The following is a 27350-nucleotide window of genomic DNA, read 5'->3' as shown; positions in this document are numbered from 1 at the left end:
CATTGTATATTAACTAATTTTAGTTCACAAACTTAATTATAAACTATACATGTAGACGTCACTCATATACTGCTCATAGCTACTTTAGACGTTGTAGCGTTATGAAATTAAAAACATATCTAGTTTGGGATTAATTGATTTCCGAAAAATGGAAAACAGTTTAAAAATCCGCTAAAATTGCAAAAAAAAAAAAAACGCCGTCACATCTGTAATGGCAGTTGACAACAGATAAACAAGATAAATTCGCTCGTATCATACACACATATCCATACAATAACGAATCACACACAATTATTTTTTGAGCATTAACAAATTTAATTGATACAGTGTGTAATTTTTTTTTTCTTTTTTATTTCTACATATCAAGGCAATTTTTAATGTTTTTAAGCAGACATCAAAAAGATTTCTATTTGTATCACCATATTTGTGTATTGTCTTTATGTAAAGCATTGTATAGATGTTATCTACTGAGAAGTTTAAACACCAGTAATGATTATTTTTGATTTTGATCACATAATTATACAAGCTAATAATTATGTAATCAAAAATAAACATTGATTTTTGAAAATATTTTTTCTCTGAAGTCTAAGTTAAGATTAAGCATATTAATATCAAATACCGTTAAAAAATATATAATAAAAAGAAAAGGAAAATTATTTCCGTATATCGTGATATTTCGATTTCACAATTTAAAGAATATAACAAAATTGATTCCTAATTAGGTGTTTTTGAACGAATGTGACTTAATTTAAATATTATAGCAACATTGAAAAATATTGTATACTATTCAAAATACCTTAAAACGCCTCAAAAAGAGTTCTAATCAAAATGAACACTGCAAAAGTCTACGATTTGTTCACAATTACCCTAATCTATATAAGGAAGGCAAAGTCATTCTTTATTTTTAATAGTATTCATCAAATGTATATTTTCAATGCAACATCAGAAGAAATAGACATACCTATATAAAATTCGGAAGGTAGTTTCATGTAATACAAGCCATACATTTTTATTTACACAAATTCTAAATTAACATATATCACATATGAATCCCAGAATACATACATCATAAGGTTTTTTTTTTTTTATCTTCATCCTAAATCGGTTGATGATTGCTTTTATTTAAAAAAATCGTGATAAACTTTTGATACACACGCACATACAATGTTAAATAGAACATTAAGGCAACTAATTTAAAATCTTTCATTGTACATACACAACACACAAACCTAAAAATACTACCAAAATGGTAGAAATATTTTGTGCTCTTTCATACAATAGAAATAATTGTAAGATATGTAGCTCAGTATCATCGTAACCTAAAAATATTAAAAACATATTGGCACTTTCAAATACGTCCGTTTTAAAGTTACTAAATTTAAAAAGTGGAATTTTTAGAAAATTTGTAAATTCTATATTTACGTTAAAGAAATTGCCTTAGACTAAGAGCTGTCTAATTTTGAAAATAAAATAAATCGTGTAATATCTAAGTATAAAAATGTTGTGTTTATATAAATATAGTTATTGATATAAAAACGAAACTACTTAACAATACATAACAAGTATACATACAACCGTTGATTACAGCGCAAGTTTGTTAGAAAAAAACTAACCTTCAAATTAACAGAGAATGGAGAAAAGCTGTTAAAAATAATTTGTCTATTTGTACTATTTTATACATTACTGTATAAATATATTTTATACATACGATATAAGTGGAAATATGGCTAATAATACAAAGACTGTGACGTTTAATTAAAAAATAAAAAAGTATTGTCTAAATTAGTGGGGAGAACATTTTCACTGCGCACTATATACTATACTATATACAAGGTCTAATATTCGAGCCAACGTATATTAAGGAATAAAAGATCTTTAAGAACTTAAGAGAATGTAAAATATATAGCTTATATTGTTAGCTAAAGAAAAGAACTATACCTATTGGATCTAAAATATTCGAGAACGAAACAATCGACAAAAAATCCAATTTATTAAAATTTTATGTGACTGCTTGACTGAAACTGTTTGCCGTTCAATTGGATATGACCACAATTAAAATGGTAAAAAATAGTTTTTATTGTGTCAATATTTTTATACGAAGCAAATTTAAAATGTGGTGCCACCTTGTGGATATGACGCGCGGATAAAATATTGCCATTACAAATATTTTGTAAACAACCATGGCAACACTTAAACGATTTAACTCACTACATAGCGAACGAAATTATGTTAAATCACATCAACGTTTTTATTTAAATTTTCAAATTCAGTCCATCTCGTAAAGAGGATTCAGGGGCCGTTCTAATTACGAATGAAAATCACAATAAAGTTAAGAAATTCGTGAAAATTTAAAAAACCTGGAACTAGAATTATTAGAACGATAGAAATCATCTTATAGATTTTTTTTGTCATAGTCACTTTTTTATAAGTTCTTTTCTAAGTTGAAATGACGACCGCCACTATCAGAACATCACAAACTCGTGCACGTAAAATGATGGCGCGCATCATTTAAATCTAAACAAGCTATATCTAGTTAGAATTATGTGGAGCTGAGTTACTAGGCTAACATAAATTTTAATATTATTTAAATTCCCTCTTTAGATTTAGTGAGTGTTGTATATAAATAAACATATAACGCTTTCTAAACACTTTGCAATTTGTCTTGCAATCTATCGCTCTGCAACTCATCAAAAGAAAGAGATGCACATATACAACAGAAAAGGAAAACCTTACTCTTCTCTTTCTTCCGTTTACCTGCATCCCTTCTTTATGCAGCGTAATACAAGAATCTAGTTGGAGTTACCAGAATAACATAAGTCAACTGAAGTTTAAATCTTGTCCAGAAAATTCGAGTATGTAGAAAGAGTTACCAGGCTGGCAGAGGCGTGCGGAGGTCATTCGCTGAGGATGGCGATGGTGGGCGGGGGCGGGGGCGGGGGCGGGGGCGGGGGCGGCGCACGCTGACGTCACGCGCGCGGGGCTGTCTTCTCGCCCAAGCGCTTCGCCAGCTCCGACAGCAGCTCGCTGAATAGAGAAGGGAGGATGTTAAACAAGGATATAAAATAGTCCCAATTCAATTCTTTTTACGTGGCAACTTCCAAAAATCTAGCACCAAACTAGGCTGCAGCATATTAGTTAGGATTTGAGAACGTTTGACCTCAGTCCAGCCAGACGGGAATCAGAGATGATATCAACCCCACATTTACACTCAGCCCGCTGCCACTTCTCCTGCCGCTGCCGGGAATATTTCCCTAAATACTTCTGCGGCGATAACGACGCGAGTGAGCGTTCACACTCAGCCTTCAACTCGCAAAAATGACTGACGTCGATCTCGTCGAGTCAGTCGCTTCGACAGATTATGTCTGATCAGTATAAGTCCTCCCATATTACCCGCTCAATATCATAAAGTTCTAAAAATTTAATAGTTTTTTCATTACTCCACTGCTGCGTGCGCCGGGCAACGGCAGTGACCTGTTCACATACTCGTGCTGCCCACTGGGTGCTCACGTCCCTGCCCAATAGGGCTGAGTGTACATGTGACATAAGGTGTTAAATAAAATCAGCAGCGTAAATACCTGAATATGAGCGGGTCCATGTTCCTAGCGAGCATATACAGCAGCCACCAGTCTCCAAGGTCTGTTCTCCTGGAGATCACCACGGCTGTCTCCATCGGTATAGTCCTGGACCTCGCGTGCAGTAGCCGCGGCCGCACTGACGGCGCGAAAATTATCACTAATCTGCAAACATTTGGGATTCTGAATTGGCGTTCTTTAAATTATATTAAATGCTGTTTTTAACCAGCCGAAGAATGAAAGCCGTGTAGCTGCAATCCAAGTGGCTGGACTGATTTTGATCAATTTTTTTTATTTGATAGATAAGTTAATTGTAACGAGACTGTTTTTTTGCTGTTTGTCTATTAAGCAGTTTGAAAACTATTAAATTCCTTTTTAGGAGACGGGGTATTGTACATTTAAATTTTATATTTGTCAAACATTCATGACCTGACCGCATTTAAAATGGGATTTGGTAAATTCACTTAAAGAACAAGTATTTTTTAAATACTACATTTTTGCACACAAGTTATTATTGTCGTCAAGATAAATATTGTTGCTTTTAACGCATGACAAAAAAAATCAAGCCCGATCAGTAAACCGTTGATGAGCTTCCCTCGTCGGGAGCCGATCCTGCACCATCTGGTCATGATTATCATAATAATGCATTGTCATAGAAACCGAAGCGACGTGGAAAATTTGAACTGCGTAGAACAATCCGAAGTAGGTGATATTTAACTTGCAAGAATGAATGAATGAATGAATGAATGAATGAATGAATGAATGAATGAATGAATTATTTAATTAATTGATTAATGCACAGTAAACAAAATGTAAAAGAATCACAAACTCACCTATAGAGCACTAGCAGGGACAACACCACCAACAGTATGATGTACCAGAACCAAAGAAAGATATATGTCTTCTCGTTGACGATGTTCAGCGGCAGGAGACAGAGGCTGTCGTGAGTCTGTATCGTGCCGGACGCACCAAACTTGTGGAATGTACATTTTGTTATGCGCGGGAACACGTAGATCATTGGGTCGTATCTGAAAATTTAAAAAAATAAGAAATACATTTTTACATGGTTGATTATTTAAACTATGTTAATAAACAAGGAGATTTAACTCTCCGGTCCTCTGTTTTACGCCAGGATCTTTTAACGATTTCTGAACATGTTTAAACGAAACCGGGTTTGAAGGGTGATGTTGATGAGCATAACGAGAAAGGAAACCTAAATTAGAACAAAACTTATATCCTTTTGCATTTAGTCATCACCATATCGAGCGTGTTATTGCTAACACAGGTGTCAGATTTTATTCAAATCGATTAAAAGCATCTGGCATGACGTTTCCGACTACTTACCGCCGTCTAGTGGCAGGTAGTCGCATACACACTAGCTACGTATAACCGGTCTCAGTTTTCTACACACCTAGATGTGACCTCCTTTTTTATCAGCTTATGTTAGAGACCTCTGTTTAACCTTTATCCCGTTCTGATATGACTTTTACGCTAGTGAACTGAAACTGTCAACCAGTGTGCAGGTTCCCTCGCGATGTTTTCCTTCATCCAAGTGGTGGTCTATGAAAACTACTTTATATGAGTCAGATTGGTTGCTTACTTACTGGTACTTTATATGAGTCAGATTAAACTCATATGGCACGAACCTGAGACCTTTCCATCCATCTTAACCATTACACCACCACCGCTAATTGCAATTGCATTTAGTTCAAATATATCATCAACTGAACTTTCTTATTGAGGCTGCACCCTAGCACCATGGTGCTCTAAGACAGGAAATCTTCGTCGAAGAAGCTATCAATCATCCACATATGAAGGCTGCTGTTGATGACAGAGCAACTACTAAGCGTAGAGGAGCATGAGGATAAAGACAACGATAACGTGAGGTAAATGAGGGCGCTGTCTCCTATTGGCTCGCAACATTGGGTCTTTATCAAACAATCGTGACCATTTGACGACTTCAGTGGCGCAGTGGTAAAGTGCTTGCCTCTGAACCGAGAGGTCCCGGGTTCGATCCCCGGTCGGGTCATGATGGAAAATGATCTTTTTCTGATTGGCCCGGGTCTTGGATGTTTATCTATATATGTATTTGTTATAAAATATAGTATCGTTGAGTTAGTATCCCATAACACAAGCCTCGAACTTACTTTGGGGCTAGCTCAATCTGTGTGTTTTGTCCTAATATATTTATTTATTTATTCTATTTGGTAATTCATTGGCAAAAAAAAGATAAAATATGTAGAACATAACGTAACGTAGATAATTACTTACCATTAATCTTGAAAAACTTCACTGTTCCCCAGTGCCTAGGTTGTATCAAAGTAACCGTAGGTTGAATCAAAATCAAATCATTTATTATTCTCAGCAGTGGTATATACCAGTTCCCCCGGCAGCAACCTCCCGACCCGATCCACGATGTTGATGTTGATGGATCAGAGCAGATACATAAGGATACAGCTATCGAAGACGTTTATCTAGAACATAGATAACTTACCTTTCTTCTTGAGGAACTTCACTGTATCCTAGTACCCTGGTGCCGTAGGACAGGAACTCTCCGTCGAAGAAGCTGTCCATCATCCACATCTGCACGCTGATATTAACGAGGCAGAGCAGCTCGCAGCCCCAATACCGAAGCGCGTAAAGTTTGTGCGTCTGGAAAGAACATAAAATACTTGTTTACATAACGATTGTCAATTAAGGCGTTCATGCTGACAAATAATTGCAAGAAGTTTTTTTACGTAGACCCCGACGACAGAAGGGGGGTTATAATGTTAACGTGTCTGTGTATCTGTCCGTGGCATCGTATGGTTGATATAGTTTTTCGTTTTTTGAAATATTCAATTACATTTAATAAAGATTCTATTACATTTAATAAAAATTCTATTACAGTTAATAAAGATTCTATTACATTTAATAAAGATTCTGTTACATTTAATAAAGATTCTATTACAATTAATAAAGATTCTATTAAATTTAATAAAGATTCTATTATATTTAATAAAGATTCTATTACATTTAATAAAGATTCTATTACATTTAATAGAGATTGTTCTTAGCTATGTTTGCAAAATGTGCGTTCAGTTTTTTTTGAAACTGTCAGCTCTTTTCTAACGGATGAGATGATGCCAGCAACTTCCGAGTTATCGGGTCGCCGGTTTTCTAATTCTTTAATTTGTTTTTATTTAAAAATACTCATGGAAAGAATCGAATTGTTTCCATTAGCATTTTGTAAAAACTATCGTTATAACATTACTTTTTATTGTACTGTGGATATAGCGTAAATTGTTACAGGAATGAGGCGTCATGGTAAATTTTGTTTATTTCACTTGAAAATGCAAAGCTTTACGAAATACAATAGTAGATTAGTAGCCAAGGGCTATAAGGCATCAATTGCAGCACGAGATGTTTAGTTATCTAAAGTTCGAGGGTGCAATTGATGCTTATACCCGAGCTAACTACTCTGTTTTACGATTGTAAGGTAAAAAAAACACAAAAACAAACAATATTTAAAGTAAAACTTTTATATTCCCGCCTTTTTTCGTTAAAAAGAACCAAGTAAAGAACTTTTTAATTTTATTTTATTTTCAAGAACGAAATTGAGCTTCGCCGTTCGATACCTATTTAAAACTATTATATTCATACGAAGACGAATTTGATAACTATTATATTCATACGAAGACAAGGCTGAATAGCGAAGCGACCTCTTTGTTCATTGCCAGTATGATGTACGCGAACTTTTTGAAAGAGTGTTGTGTTTTTTTTTTAAATTACTTACCGCCCTAGGATTTTCTAGCTGCATTTTTACCCTAGAGCACTTATTGGTTACCTACAAGCCCCATTTGGGGGTAATAAGGACCTACCTACCGAATATAAGAGATGTAAAGTATATTTAGTGTTTCGTTCAAAATGTAAACTATTTATTCTAAGGACCATAGTAGGTCTACTAGTTTTTGTCGAAGAATTTTAAGAGTATTTCAACTTTTAAGTTTAAAGGTGTGGCTAGTAATATTTTGCTGACTATTCGACATTAATATTATAAGGAGGAATTTTGTATGTTTGTTTGATATTTTCTTCGAAACTAATCAACTAATTTTCAAAAGTAGAATATAAACTAGAATAACACATGGGTACTTTTTATCTCGAAATTCCCACGGGACTGAAGTGCCTGGGCGCAGCTAGTGTAATGATACTGTTGATCACAATGTCATAGTAAACAAAACTGATGATATCAGAAATCCAAATTCAGAGCCTGGCGACCTTATGCACAGGAAATTGTTATATTACCTAATACTGTTCAAGAACGACACATCATATTTAGATCTGGTTTGATAAATGCTCAATAAGGATGTGTCAAATTGGGTGACACCGTTAATGTTACAATGTCTAAATTATGTGATTTACTAGTCCGCGTGAAATTCTCTGCGAAAAAGGCACAGGCATGATTTACATACTAACTTTCACCCCACATTAAAGACATTTGGGGGTTGACTTTTGAAAAAAAGAAAACGTCTTAACATGCGTACCGAATTTCATCAATCGGTCCAGCGGTTTAGACATAAAAGCGGAACAGACAGAGAGACATACTTTCGTAAAAAATATCATGTAAGTACATAATTGTACCGCCGGGTACATATAAAACTGACCATCCCGATTAGTGATGTCAGGTTTATCGGTCCCGACTGTACATACACATTTATCTGTATCACTTAAACATAGCAACGGCAATACTTAAACAAAGACCGACTGAAACACAAGCATTACCTCAACGGACACGCGATATGATAACACAGACAACCGAACATTGAGAGTTGAGAGACCACACGCCCGAATGGACGATGAAGGCTGCCTTTCATTCAACCTACTTGAGATTTGACGTTTTTAGCAGACAGACAGACATGCTTCGAACATCAGAAACGTTTGAGTATGTACTATTATTTTCGTAATCTAAGAAGATTTTTCATTGATCATTAAAATTTGAAGTTAACATTTGAACAAATACACGTTCCAAAAATGCTGGCAACAACGCAATACAATCCCATAATTAAAAACAAAACCTTTTTATAAAAATGTTTGTTATTTTTTTTTTTATAAAAATTACATTTTTGCCACAAGCTTTTATTGTCGTCAAGGAAATCTCGGGGCATTTAACGCCTGACATAAAAACCACGTCCGTGCTGTAAACGGATGAGGTGTTCCCTCGTTGGGGGCCGATCCTGGTTGCACTATCAGGTGATGTCTCTCATAATAATGGATTGTCATGGAAATTGTGAAGCGACGTGGGAAATTTCAACTTTGTATAGGACAACTGGAAGTAGGAGAAATCAAACTTGTAAGATTTGATTACAGACAGAAAAGCTAACATCGGGACAGATGAATCTAAATGAAAGCTTAAAGTGAAATTAACATTCTTTTAAAAAATTCACATTGTGCATTTTTGACGTCTTATGAATTTTCGACGTGTTCTGACGCGAGTTCAACAATTTTCACCCATCGCAAAAAGTGCACAACGCAGCTAAGGAAGTTTTCACTTTAAAAAAAAACAAAATTAAGAAAAATTCCAAACTGCCTGTATCAATCACCTTTTGAACGTTAACATCAATATCGGAGGAATGTTCAACGAATGCAGTCAATTGGCCTGCGACCCTGTGGCCGGGGCACGAATCGTTCTGGATTCTCTTCATAACCATAATGCCTCCATTATGTTGTTATCGTATGAACTATGACCGGTTTAGCCTTTGATGTGAGATAAGTGTAAGAGCTTCTGTGCTTATTAGAAATTAAATTTTCAACATTTTAATGCGAATTTGAATCATATATGTTTACCAATCTTACAGAGTACGCATTAAAAAATCACTGAGATTTTGCTATGAAATTCACGCGGGCAAAAGCTAGTTTTAAATATAAAATCAAAATCAAATCATTTATTCAGAAATTAGGCCTTCACAGGCACTTTTTCACGTCATATTCTAAATTAAATGATGTTTACCAAAGCTACAAACTACTATCATTTCGGAACGACCACTGCTGAGAAGAAATGCCGAAAGAAACTCATTCAAACAGTGTTGGTCCCTATTACGCCAGAAGGGCTTACCATTTTTAAATATAAATTTATGTATAAATATGTGTATATAGGGACAAATCGCACAGATTAAATTAGCCCCAAAGTTCGAAACTTGTTATATGCGATACTAACTCAACGATAATATATTCCATAAAATATACATACTTGTATATAGATAAACATCAGAGACCCAGGTCAATCTCAAAAAGATAATTTTCCATGTCGACCTGACCGGGATTTGAACCTTGAAGAACTTCTAATATTAAATACGAATCTACCAATTAGAATTTAGATATAATGTCATACGATCCTGTGGCAAATGAGAATGAGACAGACAGACAGGCAGACGATATCGAAGCTGATACACCCCGAGACACGAAGGCTCGGGTATCCAATGTTTGCGCTATAAGCAATTTAAACGGTTACCCAACCGCTATAAGACTGATAAATCGGACTTGGTGGCTTCATATAGCATTACCCGCTAAATCTGGACCCGTGGGTCCAGTTGACGGAGTGCAATGTTTTAAAAAAATATATATATTATAATATAACCAAAGAATTTAAATACAAAAACTAGATAGTTTCGGAATGAGCAAAGGCGTTCCTAAATTGCGTGTAAAATTTGTAGCATTTTTTTCTTTTTCTACTAACAATTTGCCAGAAAGGGATGGGATACAAATTTTGTACGTTTTAGAAACTTTAGGAATTGGCACGCAGACATTGTGGAAATGTAATCTTTATAACAACGCACACAGGTCTAGTTTTCAATGTCATTAATTTTGCATTCGTTATTCGTAATCGTTCCACTTCCTTGGCTATAACTACTTGCAATTCGTCAACTGGACCCACGAGTCATTCTGATGCGGGGTCAGTCGATAGAATAACCCTTCATGTAAGGTAACAAACGGTGTTTTTCAAAACGGTCGATGTGTTATATTAACTATCGTAATGTTGGTTAAATGGTTATAATAACAAAAGACGGTTGTTGTAGTTATACAATCAGATACAAGGTTTGAAGTTTCTTTTACATATATATAAGTGAATTAAACATTCTAAAGGCACGAGTTTTGACGAATACATAACCTTATCGTCATAAACTTTTATTGTCGTCAGAACGACGACCTCGGTGGCGAAGTGGTAAAGGGCTTGCCTCCGAACCGAGAGGTCCCAGGTTCGATCCCCGGTCGGGTCATGATGGCAAATGATCTTGTTCTGATTGGCCCGGGTCGTGGATGTTTATCTATATATGTATATGTTATAAAATATAGTATCGTTAAGTATTAGTATCCCATAACACAAGACTCGAACTTTAAGGCTAGCTCAATCTGTGTGGTTTGTCCTAATATATTATTATTATTACCTTCACTCGTGACAAAAAAAAATCATGCACCTACGTCCAGTAAACCGTTGAGGAGTTCCCTTGTTAGGTGCCGATCCTGAAGGCACCGTAAGATCTTGCTTATCATAGAAACATACGCGACATGGAAGTTTTCAACTGTGTAGAACAAGTGAGAGTGGGTAAAATTTAACTTGATTAGATTACAGACAGACGGAACAAATGAAACTATATAAAATCTAGTAAAAATAAGCTGTATCAGACAAAACTCGCACCAATGAACGACAAGGATAGCCATCATTACATCACTACAATGAACGATGATCAATCTACTTCTATACGCGAATATACTTCTTTTGTGTAGATTGGCAGATGTGACATAAGTTCACCTGGCCGGCCACCCTAGCAAAATGTGAGGGGCGATGAGGGTGATGCAATGCTATTGTGAATTGGCATAATGGGATTTTTGATGTTGTTTATTGATGTAAATGTTATAAATTACGATTTGTTGATTAGCGAAAATTGAGATGTAAAATATCGAGTCTGGCATAGCGTAGAATGTGACCGGGAAAAGTGTCTATGTAGGAATTCGAGAGACTTCTACTAGAGCGAAGTCCCGATGTGCAACTAATAACAATATAAAATAATTTGACAACTTTAACATATGATTATAAATGCAAAAAAAAAACACTTTGATAAAATACTTGTTTAAGGATAAAACCTCAAAGATTAAAAAAAAACATTGCATTCATTATAGCAAGGTTGCAATACCGGCATACTAATATTAAATAATACCCGCATAATGAAATATTATTTATTACTATCATGTACAGACGAACGCACAGCACGCGCAACGATTTCATGTACTTAAATTTGGGTAACATTCTTTTTCTTCCACTTCCTTGACCAAATGTTACAGGAAAATTTCGCAAAATTCGTTCAATAAGTTCAAAAATTTGAATAATCGGCGGAAAAGCATGTAGGTAGTAAAAATCTATCTTTGCAAAGTGCTGCAAATTTATCATGAACCGATAAGGAGACGAAGGGAACAAAGGGAACTACCGACTGAAAACAAGGTATATTATAAGTAGGTAGCATATTGTCCATTAGTAAAATCTTTACAAACAAGACATTAGACCGGGACATAGTTACACTGATCAAACTGCAACATCTGGTCATTCAATATCTAGTCGTAGACAATCAACATCTAGTGATTTAAATCATTGTATACCGAACACGATGATAATTCCGATCTACAGCCGACTGTACCATTGTTGTAGTGACACACATAGGGTTTGCAATCATGTGGACACATCATTATGCACCGGGCAATACATCCTGCAAGACAATGCGTCTCAAGCATACATTACAGACTATACTGAACTTAGTGAAAAATTACTTAGAATTATGTTCGAGGTAAATCATAAACGAATTGATATACTCTTCCAAGGATTTGTATTAAGGTTAAAACTATGTATGTCAAACTGTAAATCGTGTTCAAGCGGTAAATATCGCAGAAAGAAGAAGAAATGGCTAATGCGGATGGTGAATTTAAAGTTCGTGAGTTACATTTAAAAGTTATAGGTGAGATAATAGCATGGACAAATGTATGTGACAGATCCATCATTTTCAAAGATAGACAACATTTCCTTTTGATTTTGATTTTGATGATTTCCACAGTTCAACTACAAAAAAAATATCTATAGCATAGAAACATCAGAATATTATTTCTCATTGAGCTTATTTAGACTGGTTTCAAATTTTGCTCAAATCGCTTAAGGGCATCAGACAAAATAAAACATTGTGTTTTAAGATCAATGATCTTACAGACCAGACAAATAATAATTACAGTCATACAGTTAATATATGATTACAATCAGCTCCTCCAACAGTGCAAAAAACCACACAATCGACTGGATACGATACAGAGAGGAGCATTCTTGTTCTAAGAACTTGACCAACGTTTGGTGGCCAGATGTTTTTGCCGTTCGGGTTTTTGTGAACGTCCTAATTACAAAATTGTTTATGTATGCTAATGCTAACGTAAGTTGTGGGAGTTAAATCCTGAAGCTAAAAACACAAACCTACATTTTATTCGAACATTTAAGAATATTGAAGACTTGACTTTTGTTGACGTCAAAACAATTACAGACAATATTATTTGCAATCCAAGGAATTTGTGACGCAATATGACATGCAAAAGCTGTAAGCGATAGTAGTCCTTATTTCTTAACAATTTAAGACTAGGCGAGCATTGCGAATAGAAACACACCGCCCCCTACTCGGTTCATTCATAACAGCCCTTCATTAAGGGAACTACGTCGTAAATGCAAAATCGTTTGAAGCGTTCAGTTCCCGCATTTTGACGATATTGACTATGTTAAGGCGTTCCCCTCGTTTGGCCAATTTCTTGTATAATGGGGTGATTGCACGTACGTTCTAGTGGCTGAACAACAATAGCTTTATGTGGTTTGTTCAACATACTTTTTGAAATTAGATACCAAAATATTTGATGTGCCATTTCTTCTTGCACTTAAGAAATGCGATTTCTCAGCAGTGACCTTTCCAAAATCCCAGTATTTAGTAGTTTTTTTTTGACAAATTACTATATAACATGTGCCTGTAAAAGTCTAATTTTTTCGAATAAATAGCTCCCACTTTGCCCTGCGCTTTGCATATTAGCTTAGCTTTAGACAAATAGCATTTTTCACGTCAATAAAAAAGCGATGCGTTACATTCAATCATCACATATCCATACCATAGACTTAATGTGAATCTTTTCTCAAATCAATCATCTTTACACAAAAATATAGAAAAACGTAGAACACTAATCGAACTTGTAGTCGAACTTGATGGGTACAAAAATTCAACAGATATTAAAACTTTCATTAGCTTTATACATATTATTGATATATAAATAAATGTCTATATATGCTATGAAATCATTCGTTGCATTATTCATTTTGTAACCAATAATTTCTACATTTACATATCATATCACACACACATCGCAAATTTCGAATTCACCATCGCCGGTGGCACGATCGATTTCTCGGAACTTCAATCGATATACAATGGATTGCGCGCGGTTTTGTAATCGGTAACCTGACGCCTGTCACACATGAAGGCAAGATGGAACTTCCCATGCGAAACGCATCACTTCCTACTGATCGGCAATTAAGAATTATGCTTCTATGTCATCCGATTGATTTCCAGGTTCCTCCGCTATACAAGTTTCAATAATGTTGCTGTCATAGAGTTTGCAAGGTCAATCGACTTGAACATTACGGTTTAAAGTTTCTTACCAGCTAGATCTATGTCTTCTCTTTCTGGATTCCTTTCTAGCTATTTTACTTCTTCTTCTCCACTTCACACGGTCATAGGCACCCCTAATTGGCTACTTTCCAACTAGTCAAATCAGATACTTTTTTCAAATGACAAAAACAATTTGCAGCTGATCAATTAACGTGCCATTTAATTATTGTATTTGGTTATTTAAATACATTTTATTTTACACGCAATCAAGTTGCATATTATCAGATTTCAATTAAACTTTAAAATAGTATTGCAGAGTAGTACTACTATTTTAAATCAAATTCTACAATCTGATAATTCAATTATCAGATAAGTAGTATTGACGACCTCGGTGGCGCAGTGGTAAAGTTCTTGCCACTGAACCGAGAGGTCCCGGGTTCGATCCCCGGTCGGGTCATGATGGAAAGCGATCTTTTTCTGATTGGCCCGGGTGTTGGATGTTTATCTATATATGTATTTGTTATAAAATATAGTATCGTTGAGTTAGTATCCCATAACACAAGTCTCGAACTTACTTTGGGGCTAGCTCAATATGTGTGGTTTGTCCTCATTTATTTATTTATTTTATTTAGTATTGTTACCAGTAGTAGTAAAAGTCTTTGTCCCCGAGTTAATAACAAAGCACCAAGGACGTCCGCCACACCCGCAAAATGAAACATACCATCCCGCCTGACACAATAACAGCGTGTCAAGGTGAACACGTGGTGCACTTGAGAATGCACTTGCAACAGGTTGCATACGGGTTATGTAAATGGTGTTAATCGCAAACCTGCCTAGTTATGTAGGCTGCATATTTATATTAAACTAACTATTTAACCGCGACTTCGTCAGCGTAGAATAGTTATTTTTAATAGCATAATTAAGTATATATTTTGTTATCCATGCCATATTACTCATCTCTAAGACCAATATTTTTGTGTGATAGTCTTTGATCGTCTTTTCAAAATCGATCCAGCGATTCAGCCGCGAAGCGGAGAAGACAAAGAGACAGACAGACTTTCGCAGTTATAATATTAGTATGGATATGGAATTCTGGATAGTATGTATTAAGGTTGTCCCTCATCTGAGAGATTTTCAGGTTTCGTAAATGTCAAAATTCCTGGAATTTTTCGCACCGGTCAGATTAAGTATTTTTCAACGGTCATCGATTGAAGTTATGTGTGTGTGTACTTGTATAGCAAATACTGGTATCAAAAGTAAACACACGCAAATTTGTATATCGTCGTGTTACAACACTTTATCAGTTATTTTATCAGCCAGGTCAAAATTTTCGTTGAAATCAAAAATATTTGTTAATGTATATGGTAAATGGTAGGTAAACGCTATGTAACGAAAACGCTTAACATTAAGTTTGACTTAACGGAGATAAAATGTCACGTGTCATTAAATGCTCTAATGCTAGAAAAAAATTCTCTATCGATTCGTCTATTCGATTCTATCTACCTAATCGTGTATGAGTCGTGGTCAAAACCCAGGTGAAGCGTAAAAAATAAACCATACAATTTTGAAGATGCGACTGTGATTTTATGACCGATCGTTAATAAAATCCTGAAGTTAGCCCTCTTTGGGAATGCTATTCCTATTATGGCCCAGCTGCCATGGTCCAAATGAGTTCCTTAGTCGCCTTGTGCGCATTCAGCGGAAGAAAATGGAGTGGTCCTTTTCGCTTACACTGCTGGTTTTTACTTGTAGTTAATAATCATACATACACACTACGCAATGTATGTTGATTCTCATCCACATACCCCTCTGTATTTCTATTTCTCATTGTTATGTTATAAAAATGACAAATACTTGTCATCTAAAATAACGCAATGTTCTATAAAACTTACGAAAATTGAATGAATGAACGAGTATTACGCCACAGATTGCAACTGAATGAGCTATCGCTACACTCGAGTGGATACACTTGAACTAAATTACTTCAAAACTACTTTAAGTATATTGTAATGGTCGTTTTTTTCCGCTATAAGACATAAACATAAGAATGATACACTGTATTATACAAAATAATAAAAAATATGTTTCACAGCGAAATTTTTTTGAATAAGGAAATAAGTAGGTATGTACTACCTCTTTGATATAACAGAAGTAATAAAAAAAATATGTAAAACATATGTGTCTCGACGGTAGAAGAGTTTTAACGTGTCTGTATATCTGTCCGTGTTTTTCGATGTTTTGGGGGAAAAAAAGAACTTCGATTTCGTGAGAATCGTACACCAGTATTGTATGTAGTGCGATAACGTATAATATTCTAATTCAAACAGCAAAAACAGGCAGTGTAAAAGTTTCATATTTGTCCACCTATTGTCCACCTACGGGGACGAAGCAGGGTGACAGACGGAGTAAAACAGGCGAGAAGAGAACCTAGCATTTAATTCGGTACGATTACAAGCAAATCCGTATGATGAAACTCATCCTTGAATACATAATGGCTGGTAATTCGTTCACTATGAATACGCTTCCGCATGGTAACAATGATGTTAGGAAAAAACGGGACAACTGGCGATCTCGAGTTTTTTACCTGCGCATGCACGTGATGATTTTGTGCCTAATATTTTCTCTAAATAAATTGTATTTTGCCATATCTTATACCAAAAATTCATTTCAAGAATTTATTATCTTTCTAAATTATAATCATCACACCAATCATTATGACTGCTTTAGATTTATATACATATATCTGATCTGAACAATCGAAATTTCTATTCGTTCGAATAAATTAATTTCATACTAAAGTAAAAATGAAATGTTTCCCGTTGCAATAGATTAATATGTGGCGTATCTCCACACTTCAGACATACACCTCATAGACCACCTTAGTGTCACATTTGCATATCCCGCAACAAATTGATTAAAAAATAAATATTTTTATTTTGTCGTTAGATGGCAGTCATTCAGTCATTGACACTTCATTGAATGAAACTGTTTTCCATTAGCATATTTACAGTCATTTCGCGTCACAAAACTTTGACACACACAGATTTGACACATATATCAAACTATTACACCATGTTTATTGGGGACATTCACTCCACTCCCACCTGATGCTGCAAACGGTGCTTGTGACGTCACAGTTCGCAGAAGCGACCATAATAAGGAAACAAATCAAAGCAGTGAGTCAACGAAGTCCTGTTAACTTATAGCATTCGCTGGTGACAAATATGACCATTCTAGCGCTAGTATTGTCTTATATATAGACATGCAAATAGGATCTGAAATTAGCACTGACGAGACATTACAGATCACAATAACACATGGTATAGATGACAATGATTAAAGACAAAAAGATATGAATGATCATATTCAGAAATACTCATTTGGAACATTGAAGGAGGTAAATTAAACAAACTTGTTCAATTGCCCTCTTCTCAAATTAACTTTTAATGTAGTTTCAATAAAAGTGAACCAAAGTTAGATTGATTCAAATCTTTGGTCATTCAAAATTTATAGCATATTTTAAATGCCACAAAAAGAGCGACTATTAAGGCCATCAAAATACCGTTAATCTTTAACAGGTCGTGATAGACGTGATTGAATTTATAACATACCTAACTCACATAAAGTGCTGATCTATTTACTATTCCATTCGTTTCTGGGTCAACACGATGTAACAAACCTTCGTAATAAAATGGCCAGCCGTTACAGAAATCTACCTTTTACTGCGTAAATCTAAAAATTATGATATTAAGTCCGCCGTTGCTATTAATTTTTATTTTGTTGTGTAAAGTTTTTTAAACAAACAATATGCTTGACATTACTAACATGCACTTATGGATATGAATAAAAAATATACGAAGATGAAACAAGTCTCGCGGATAGAATAATCAAGAAAAATATAAATAAAAACAAAAACTTCTGAACCCAAACATCATCACATCACTTCGATAAAGGTGACAAGGGCTTGTCTAGTAAAAAAAAGTACTCGCAGATGTCCTTATCCGGATAACGGTAGCCAAGCCATAGTCACAAGTGCCCTTTTAATTGATCATTTGTTAAGGGCAAAAACACGTCAAGTGGCCGTGTGTACCATAAACAGCACATGTCCATGTGCGAGCCTTTTTAGATCGGCTGACACTGAAAGCCTGACAGTAGGTTTGTCTAATGAGAAAAAAATTAACTCTGAGTCTTTATTTCTAAATCGTGACGAGGATTTTGAACGTTATAGGTTTAACATTTTTAATTTTATTTCCGTGTTACAATTTTTAGCAACGAAAAATATCATTAATAATAATTATGAAACATATTATCACTAGTTCTTTAATTCATTCAAAGCTTCCAGTGAATTATTAATAGATATAAATAGTACATTTATAAATTTGATGGCAAAAACTTTTTGCTTATTGAATAGTAGCTATACCTACCTGCCTATGGCGAAAATTCGCCATAACCTCAAAAAAAATCACAAAAAATGGTCACCCTATCGATAACACAATCGATATGGGCACCTGCGCGGGAGCATCCGCCAGATGACAGGAAGTGGCGACTTGACTGTAAACACTAACAATACACCCAGCATGAGAATATTGTAAATTGAGAATAGAATTGACTAATGACACTTATTTAGATGTTTGGATGACAAAGTTACGAAATTGAGAATTTTTATCGGAAGATTTTCGTGAGACCGCAATTATGTCCTTCAGATACGACATTGGACTAGAACCTACACTAATCGTGTAAATGTATTCTTTAAAGTTCCGCAACGTTCTTGCGATGCTCCCGGTATGATCACTTACCATCAAGAGGCTCGAAGGCATTTCATTAAAAAAATATATATTATAATGCTGAGCCTATTCCTATTCGTACATACTAAAGTCTGTTATTGACGTCAAAAACGTACTTAGAAGAAGAAGCGACACAATCCAACAATTTACATAATTTATAATCTTGATTATCCCTATATAGGATATTAATGTATATATAGGGTATTAATGTATTTTAATTATACCTACATAACAATGAATGACTATAACATTTATTCGATCACATTAAACACGTAAAAATACGCAGAAGCGGACTATTGCCCACAGCAAAAATGAAGGAAACCTCATTCAAAGAAATTGTGAATCACTGCTACCGGTTGACCTGTATTGCGACATTGAAATATTATTTCAAATCTTGTGTCACGTCTCTCTGTCTTGAGCGTTTTCCCAGTTTCTTCCTTAGCCCCGTAGGTGACATTCAGTCGCCGTCATCTCCTAAAATTTTAACTTAACCAGCTTTAAGTTTTGTCTTTAATTTGTTACTTGTTGTCAATAAGTTTTGTCTTAAACTTGTATTACACTCACAATGAAATCCAGTGTTCCCCTACATAAAACATAATACAGAGAAACTGTTTAATTCGTTTCGCAGAATCCAAGACCGGGCCGGTGGCTTTCGAAACGCGTTTAAGAAATTCTGCGAAACTTCGCAATTTATACTATATAAACAAATAAATAACTATAAAAGTCTCGAAATATTTTATTTATTTTTTGACAAAGACAAGAGCTCTATCTCCCTCTCGCATCGTCTCATATTCTTAGCCTCTAAGACGCCTTGAACCCTGGTATCATCCCCTTTAAAAAATTCTATTAAATTTTGAAAATTTTGCTGTGATTTTATAACAAGCCTGACAACCCTCCTCGTCAATGCTGTTGATGTCTATCAGCTGCTAAGACTCCGCGGCGTCAAAACCCCAAAAGAATCTGTGAACACGCCAAGTTGAGAGAGAGAGAGAGAGAGAGATAGACAGATGATCTCCATCTAGCTAAGGCAGCTATATAAAAATCTCGTAGAAACAACAACAGCAAAATCTGTACAAACCAAGCTACTAGGAACCGGAATGGTGTGTTGGGGAGTTGCTTCACGCAAAAACTGTATCAATACCGGCCCAGGTAGGGTTTATCGTGATAACTATAGGCGAATGTGTACAGTTGAGCTAAAAATACTTTCATCTCATTTTTATTCGTGTCTAACAAAGCTTAGGTCCTCATAGAATCGCTGGGCAATCGAAAGCTGAGCTCTGTTTCAGTTTCTTTCATGTGAATTATTTGATTCCTCAATATAATATTACATTAATCTTATTTGACCCTTTACCAAATTCAAATTCAAATTCAAATCATTTATTCAGAAATTAGACCTTCACAGGCACTTTTTCTCGTCAATCTTTAAATTTATAGTTATTTCTCACAAGCTAGAAACTACTGCCTTCAGTTAATCAAGCTTAAACCAAGCTTATATTTAACATTGTAAAGTAACTATGTTTGCTTAGATGAACTCATGCAACTCAATTTTGAGGTAACTCATCAACAACTAATCGGCATGTGTCATAAATTATTATTTTGTACTTAAAATATATACAAATGAATTTAAAAAAACGTATTATTTTGAATGAATAGTTTCACTAGCTATGATACTGTAATCTAGCACGGTAGTTTGCTCATTACTACGGCCTAAAGATGATTTTTCCCTGTAAACCAGATTGCACATAGTGACATACATAGCTGTAAGTTAAATAACAGCTAAAAGAAAATAAAGCCTAAAGCTTGCAAACGCAAACTACTATTTCTTGTCTGAAAATAAATGAATAATAAAAAAACTTGTAAAAACACTTATGTCCCCGACTGTACGGGAAACCTCAAGGCATTGCGTAACTAGTGGCGAGCAACGAACGCTTATTGGTCATTGACCTTAGTAAATTCGATGTCGCTATACAAACCTGATAGTCACGAACCATGGTTTCTTTTCACGGTATCTGATGAAATCGATCATAGTGGAGCGAAACGACACTTTTGCGTGTAAAAAATTTTATGTACCCACTCTAAAGTTGCATTGTCTGCACTAAGTGGCGCGTTTATGATGTCAAGATAAATTGAGCTTTATGGTTGGACTAAAAAGTAAGAAAGCGGACCTTGGGCTCCATCGCTCACCGGCTGAGGAAGGAATTTCCCGGAGTTAGCTCAGATGAGAGCATGAGAGATTTCTGCGGGCGGAACCGCGGTATTTAAATACTATAATGAGCTACAAATACATGAATTGTTCATATAAAAGTCTCGAGAAACAAATGACCCGACATTAGAGCCTTTTAGACTTCAGACCCATCGCTATGCACAATGAGCGATCGAATGGCAAAATGTGACATTTCGTATGACAGACGACACTAAATATTGCATTAACACATGTACGTTATGTATAATGTTACAGCGAAACCTCAAAGACTACATTATGTATAACCACCGGTCTCAGTTTTCTACATACCTAGATGTGACCTACTTTTTTATCGGCTTATGTTAGACCTCTGTTTAACCTTTATCCCGTTCTGATATGACTTTTACGCTAGTGAACTCAAACTGTCAACCAGTGTGCAAGTTTCCTCACGATGTTTACCTCCACCGGAAGGTGGTCTTTAAAAAGTCAGTTTTCATGAGTCAGATTGGTATACAAATTAATGTGGCACGAGGGGGATTCGAACGATGGACCTTTCGATCACATGCGGACGGTCTTAACCACTGGACCGCTTCAGAAAAAAAAAAGCAAAAAAAAATAACTTTTTTACAAAAAAATTACATTTTTGACTTATGCTCTGTGACAATGATAAAAACTTTGTTTTGTCGTTGTCACAGAGATTTGCTTTTTCATTCACTCATTCGAAAAAAAAAATCATTCGTGTGCTTATCACATTGTCATCCAAAGTAAACGTGTGTACAAAATTTCAACGGTTGAAGATATGATTCATATGTTCCGGTGGATTCTTGTAACTAGCAATGTTGCTATAGTTAAAAAAGCTTACATAATAAGAAAATAAATTTAAAAGATTGATTGGACAGCCCTAATCGACTCCCAGCTTACGTGAAAGAGGTAACAACTGAACAAACAATTCAAGGAAACACTGATTTAATTCAATGACAATACACGGTATATAAATAGAAATTATCGCGTGTCACTATACACAATATATACTAGAATTAACGTCGATATATAATTGAGTTGTTCACACGTAAACCTATTTAAGTTACAGGCTAATTTATCTTCTATTTTAAGAAAACTGATTTGAAATAGAACAGTCATCACTCGACTGCAATAGGTGCTGAATAATGTTCTCGGGTCCGATTCGGTCAAGATGGAATATGACCTTTTTCAGATTGACCCGGGTCTTTTTAAATGGATTTGTTATACATGTCACACATGTGTTTTAACTTATTTTGGAAAATAATAATGAGATGAAAAAATTCTGGAATCGTGCGGGTGACCTGGGTCTTGTCAGAAAAAGCCTTACCACCTGACAGGTAACAGCAGCATGCCCGAGAAATTAGGCGTCAGGCAGGTGGCCGGTCGTAAAATCACAGCCGAATCTAGATTAAATTAAAAGTTTAATTTAATCTTGCTCTGCTAGAAAGACACATACACACACACACACACACACATAGGGCGTTGAGCATTAAGGAGTTGAAATTTTCTATGCAGCTTCACTTCCACATCACATCTGTTGGTGCACGCAGGATCGGCTCCCGACGAGGGAACTCCTCAACGGCACAGACATGATTTTTTGTTACTCGTTGAATGTAATCTTATGCCAAATATGTTTTTAAAGCATTAGGTCATAACATAACACTAGGGTCAAGTCACACTGCTAGGGTAACAGATCTTTTGATATTTTTTTTTGCAAAAAAAAAAAAACTTATCTAAGTCATACTTAGTGACAAAATGGCACCACTGCCACCTTGGCAATCGATTAGTGACAATTAACGTAGCTAATTAACATAATTGGTTCACTTCACTTGTAGTGTCGCGGAATGTAGACGGGTCAACAATAAATTGCACAATTACGCTGGTGTGTAGCAAGCAACGTTTGCTTGTAATAACTTTATTTCTCGTATTGTACTAAAAAAATCATTAAAATCTCACGAAATGAAGCCGCTGGCTGCGACCAATTTTACCTGCGCGTATTAATTTGTTTGAAAACGTCGGTCTACATTTCCACCTGAGTACACAAAAACACGAAGACCCAAACCACGACTACGTACGTGCCACTGCAGTCCACAGACACAGGCATGATCGTAGCTTGTATTCGTGTACTCCAGTGGAAATGTAGACTCACGTTGACAACGTTGAGCTATGTAACCGGCTATTCGGGCAAGTCACGCATATATCAGCGACGTCAATTCATGCGTAGCCTCTCAGAGTGTTGCAGTGGATATAACCACATACATTTTCTTACATAGCGAAGCTGTAATACACGTGGGCAGTCTCTCCGTGCGATGCGCGGTGGGCCCGCGGCTTTGTCCATCGTGAGTCGAATCGCGTACGCATTTCGTAGGGTCGTATCGAGATTCGTGAGTCAGTGACTAAAGTTTTGCCAGAGGACAGCTTTTCGTGGGTCTTTCTTCATATTTGTCGCGTGTGCATTGTCGATTCGATCGATCGTGATTACAACAACGTGGTTCTGCAACTGTAGGCGCAATAGGGTTGTGACAAGTCACGAAATAATAATAAATATAACATTAAAATTCCAGGAGTGCCGCCTGCGGTACGGTCACGTCTTGCGTAGACCGGCAAATTACGTAGGGAACAAAGGTTATAGCTATGCCGCTTCGGGCTCAAAGGTGCGTAGTGGAGACGATAAAGTGAGAAAGCGGACTCTGGACTACGACGCTCAACGGCTGAGGAAGCGAGCGGGAAAATGCTCAGATGAGACAGTTAACACTTGGACCTTAATATAATTAAAATCTGAATAGAAAAGAATTTCGAATAAAAAAGAAAAAATTGTCCCCGGATATTTTTCTTTTTCGTTGACTTATCATCAACTAGCTGCGCCCCGGGGCTTCGCTTCCGTGGGAGTTTCGGAATAAAAAGTACCCTATACGTTATTCCAGGTTATGTTCTACCCGTGTAGGTAACCAAAAACATACATACACATAATTCATTCTCACAAACTTTCGCATTTATAATATTAGTACGAAATTTACACAGTCAGTGTGTTAAATAGCGCATCGTGCAAAAGGGGTCTTAGGTTTCGATCAAAGTGCATACAATTAAAACAATGTACCTATGCAGACATTATACAAAACAGAGACGACGTATGCATTAGCACTGATTCCCGGAGGTGCTTGCTGGGCGAACGATAATATTGACAGTGCATACCAAGTGGGTAAAAGTCATGTGAATATTTTAGTACAATCAACAGCATATCGAGTTGAACAACACCCCATGAACCTCTATGGCGCGGTAATATCGGCGAGTTTGCAATGGTTGATGTGCTGTTGACTGTACAACTTATACCGAACTTATGCCGAACTCCGACAGATGCCGAGACGGTTTTATTCACTGCAATGAAAATCCAGCGGGGCTGTTAAGCCACGAAGCCAGAGATCAGCGTAAAAAGAATAGGAGAGGAGATGGAATGGTTCTATTCTAAGGCGAAACTACACGCCACAACCTTAACCTAAGTATCTTTTGAAATCATAGATATAAGAATGTATAAATATATTTTCCAAAATGTTCACCAATCCTTACATATGATAAAAAGAAGCCCCGCTGTCGCGTTTGTATGTATGGATGTGATAAACACAGAAAATACCTGACGGATTTTTGTATGGTTTTGACAAATAAATAGTGCGATTCCTGGGGAAGTTTTAGGTGTATGACTATCTATAATTTGGTTTTATCCGAGCGACCACGGGACGAGCCGGATAATAGGTAGATCAAACGAGAAAGTATCAATCGCTTTCAGCTTTCAGTGGTTCGCTCGGACTTCACAAAATTATGCGTTGACAGAACAAGACAAAACAAACATAGCTTAAATAACTAATCTTTTTTATGAATAACAAGGTTAGTTGGTAAATAAGTTGATATGAATATCTCTTACCCTTTCGTGCCTCAGCAAATATCCTATAATAACGTCCTTCTTCTTCTCTTTCTCCTCTTGGTGGCAGACTCCGACGTTGAGCCCCATCACTATAGTCCTCAACAGACCGCCCTCGAAGGCGTCCCACAGGAACTTGGGTGTGTAGCACATTATTGCCTGTGGAAATCCATACTAATATTTTAAAGAGAATAGATTTTTATTTTATTTGTTTATTCATTCACTAATTACCTCACTCACTCATTCATTCTTCATTGAGTTATTCATTCTTATATTCATTCATTCATTCAAGCATTCATTCGTTCAATCACTCATTCATTTATGCACAATATAACAATGTAAATATAAAACTTACAAATAGAAAACTAAGTACAAAGGTACTACTTATTATCTACTAGAAACTTCTTCCAGTAGACCCGCGAAAGAAATATGGAAAAAAGTTTGTTTTTTGTTTGTTTGTAATGAATAAACTCAAAAGCTACTAGACCTATTTTAGACCGATGAAATTAGGCACAGAGATAGACGAAACGAACAGGAGTAATATAATAGGCAACATGCTTTTCTTTATTTTACACGAGCGTAACCGGTTCGGACCGCTAGTTTCATTAAACTTTGGCAAATTTTAGTGGACCCATTTGGTCCACTAGGTGGACCAAATGGCTTACCCATTTGGTCCACCAAAATTTTTGAACCAGACCAAGAGTTAGGTGAAAAATTTAGTTTGAGAAAATCTTAATAATAGACTGAACGGCGAATCAGACTGAACGTTCCGGAGAAATTATATACAACACAGTTACACCATACAATAAGGTGAAGTTTCTTGCGAAGAGCCGTTTCTTCTTCACCTGCGCTTTAGAAGTCGGCAGTAGACTTCGTTTTAAGCAATTTTATAATGATAAGTGAGTAAATGGATAATAAAACTTTCTCAGAAATCACCCTATATAGATAATCAGATTTAATTCAAAATAATCGAAGATCAGGATTCGAACCATCAACAGTAACAACGTGAATTCAATGGTGTTTACCGCTGAGCTGTCTACTCATATCTTTAGTTGACGAAATTTGGGATTATCTGTTATTTCTTTTCATCCTCATTTAACTACCCTAAAAGACAAATTTTAAGAAATCCCAAAACACGGGTTTCATTATTTTTGTTGCATAGCAACTATGCCAATTTTCAAGTAGATCAGTAAAGATTTTCGTTATTTTTCATTCAAACTTTACACCCAAATTTTATCCCTATAGGGGTCGAATTTTAAAAATTCCTTTCTTATCTGAGCACTACGTAATAAACTAAAGCTACACTGCCCAAATTTCGCGTTTATATAGCTTCTATGGTATAGGCTGGGCGTTGATTACATTTCTTCTTTTCAAGATTACAAAGAGCAACAAACTCTATTGACAATACTAACACCGTGTCGTCGACCAGCTGCCGAATATCGGCAGACTAGTCTGACATTAAGTGGGTCAGATACGAGACCGTTACTTACGGCGCGACCCAATTGTCGACCAAGTTGACACTGCGATCGGAAACATCCAAAATCCAAATTATGATTTAAATTAACAAATAATGTTCATGCTTTTGCACATCGCGGCACGAAGCGGTGGTAGTGTAATGGTTAAGAGGCCCGACTGTGGAACGAAAAGTCCCAGGTTCGAATCCTACTCGTGCCGCATGGGTTTGTATACCAATCTGGCTCATATAGTGGTTTTCATCGACCACCACTTGCTTCTGGTGAAGGAAAACATCGTGAGAAAATCTGCACACTGGTTGATATTCATTCATATCAACTTGTGTGTGAAATGGAGATGGCAACATGACAAACCACTCCATTAATAGTGCCAAGAAAATTGCTGTTTCATTCCACGTAATGCCCACGACCCTCAGTCATGAGGAATTACGACAATGAAGAATAAAGAATGCTGGACTGCTCGGCCCACCACAATAAAAGCCAAATAAACGTTGGCGAAGCCGCGGGCAACAGGTAGTTTGAACTACAAACGCAGTTTGTTCTTAACGACTTAAACAATTCCTACAGCTGGTTAGTGCGGACTTCACCTTTAGTATCCGTACGTTGCGTAGACATTTAAATGGTTGCGTGTACAAAATTATGTACTATTCGTTGTCATTTTGACATATGTCATGTAACGGGAGTCTGTAATATGCATGGAATTAGTAGGTACGTTGTACTAAGTACTTACTAAATCCATGGTAATATGTACTTT

General features: G+C 36.0%; 1 protein-coding gene across 1 annotated transcript in view; it reads right to left on the bottom strand.

The window, feature by feature from the left end:
• Positions 1-260: 260 nt before the first annotated feature.
• Positions 261-27350, bottom strand: part of ogre (optic ganglion reduced) — a 44491-nt gene continuing 17401 nt past the window's right edge. Inside the window, exons 4-8 of the mRNA XM_053745968.2 lie at positions 25128-25283; positions 6067-6224; positions 4406-4600; positions 3576-3737; positions 261-3024 (exon numbers count right to left, since the gene is read on the bottom strand). Coding sequence (XP_053601943.1) covers positions 2967-3024; positions 3576-3737; positions 4406-4600; positions 6067-6224; positions 25128-25283 — 729 coding nt within the window. The 3' untranslated portion in view covers positions 261-2966. The remainder of the gene's footprint in view (positions 3025-3575; positions 3738-4405; positions 4601-6066; positions 6225-25127; positions 25284-27350) is intronic.

Source organism: Plodia interpunctella, chromosome 5, assembly GCF_027563975.2.
Source record: "Plodia interpunctella isolate USDA-ARS_2022_Savannah chromosome 5, ilPloInte3.2, whole genome shotgun sequence".
NCBI classification, from domain to species: Eukaryota; Metazoa; Arthropoda; class Insecta; order Lepidoptera; family Pyralidae; genus Plodia; species Plodia interpunctella.
The sequence above is the reverse complement of the archived record's forward strand: the minus strand, read 5'-3'. Positions and strand labels throughout refer to the sequence as shown.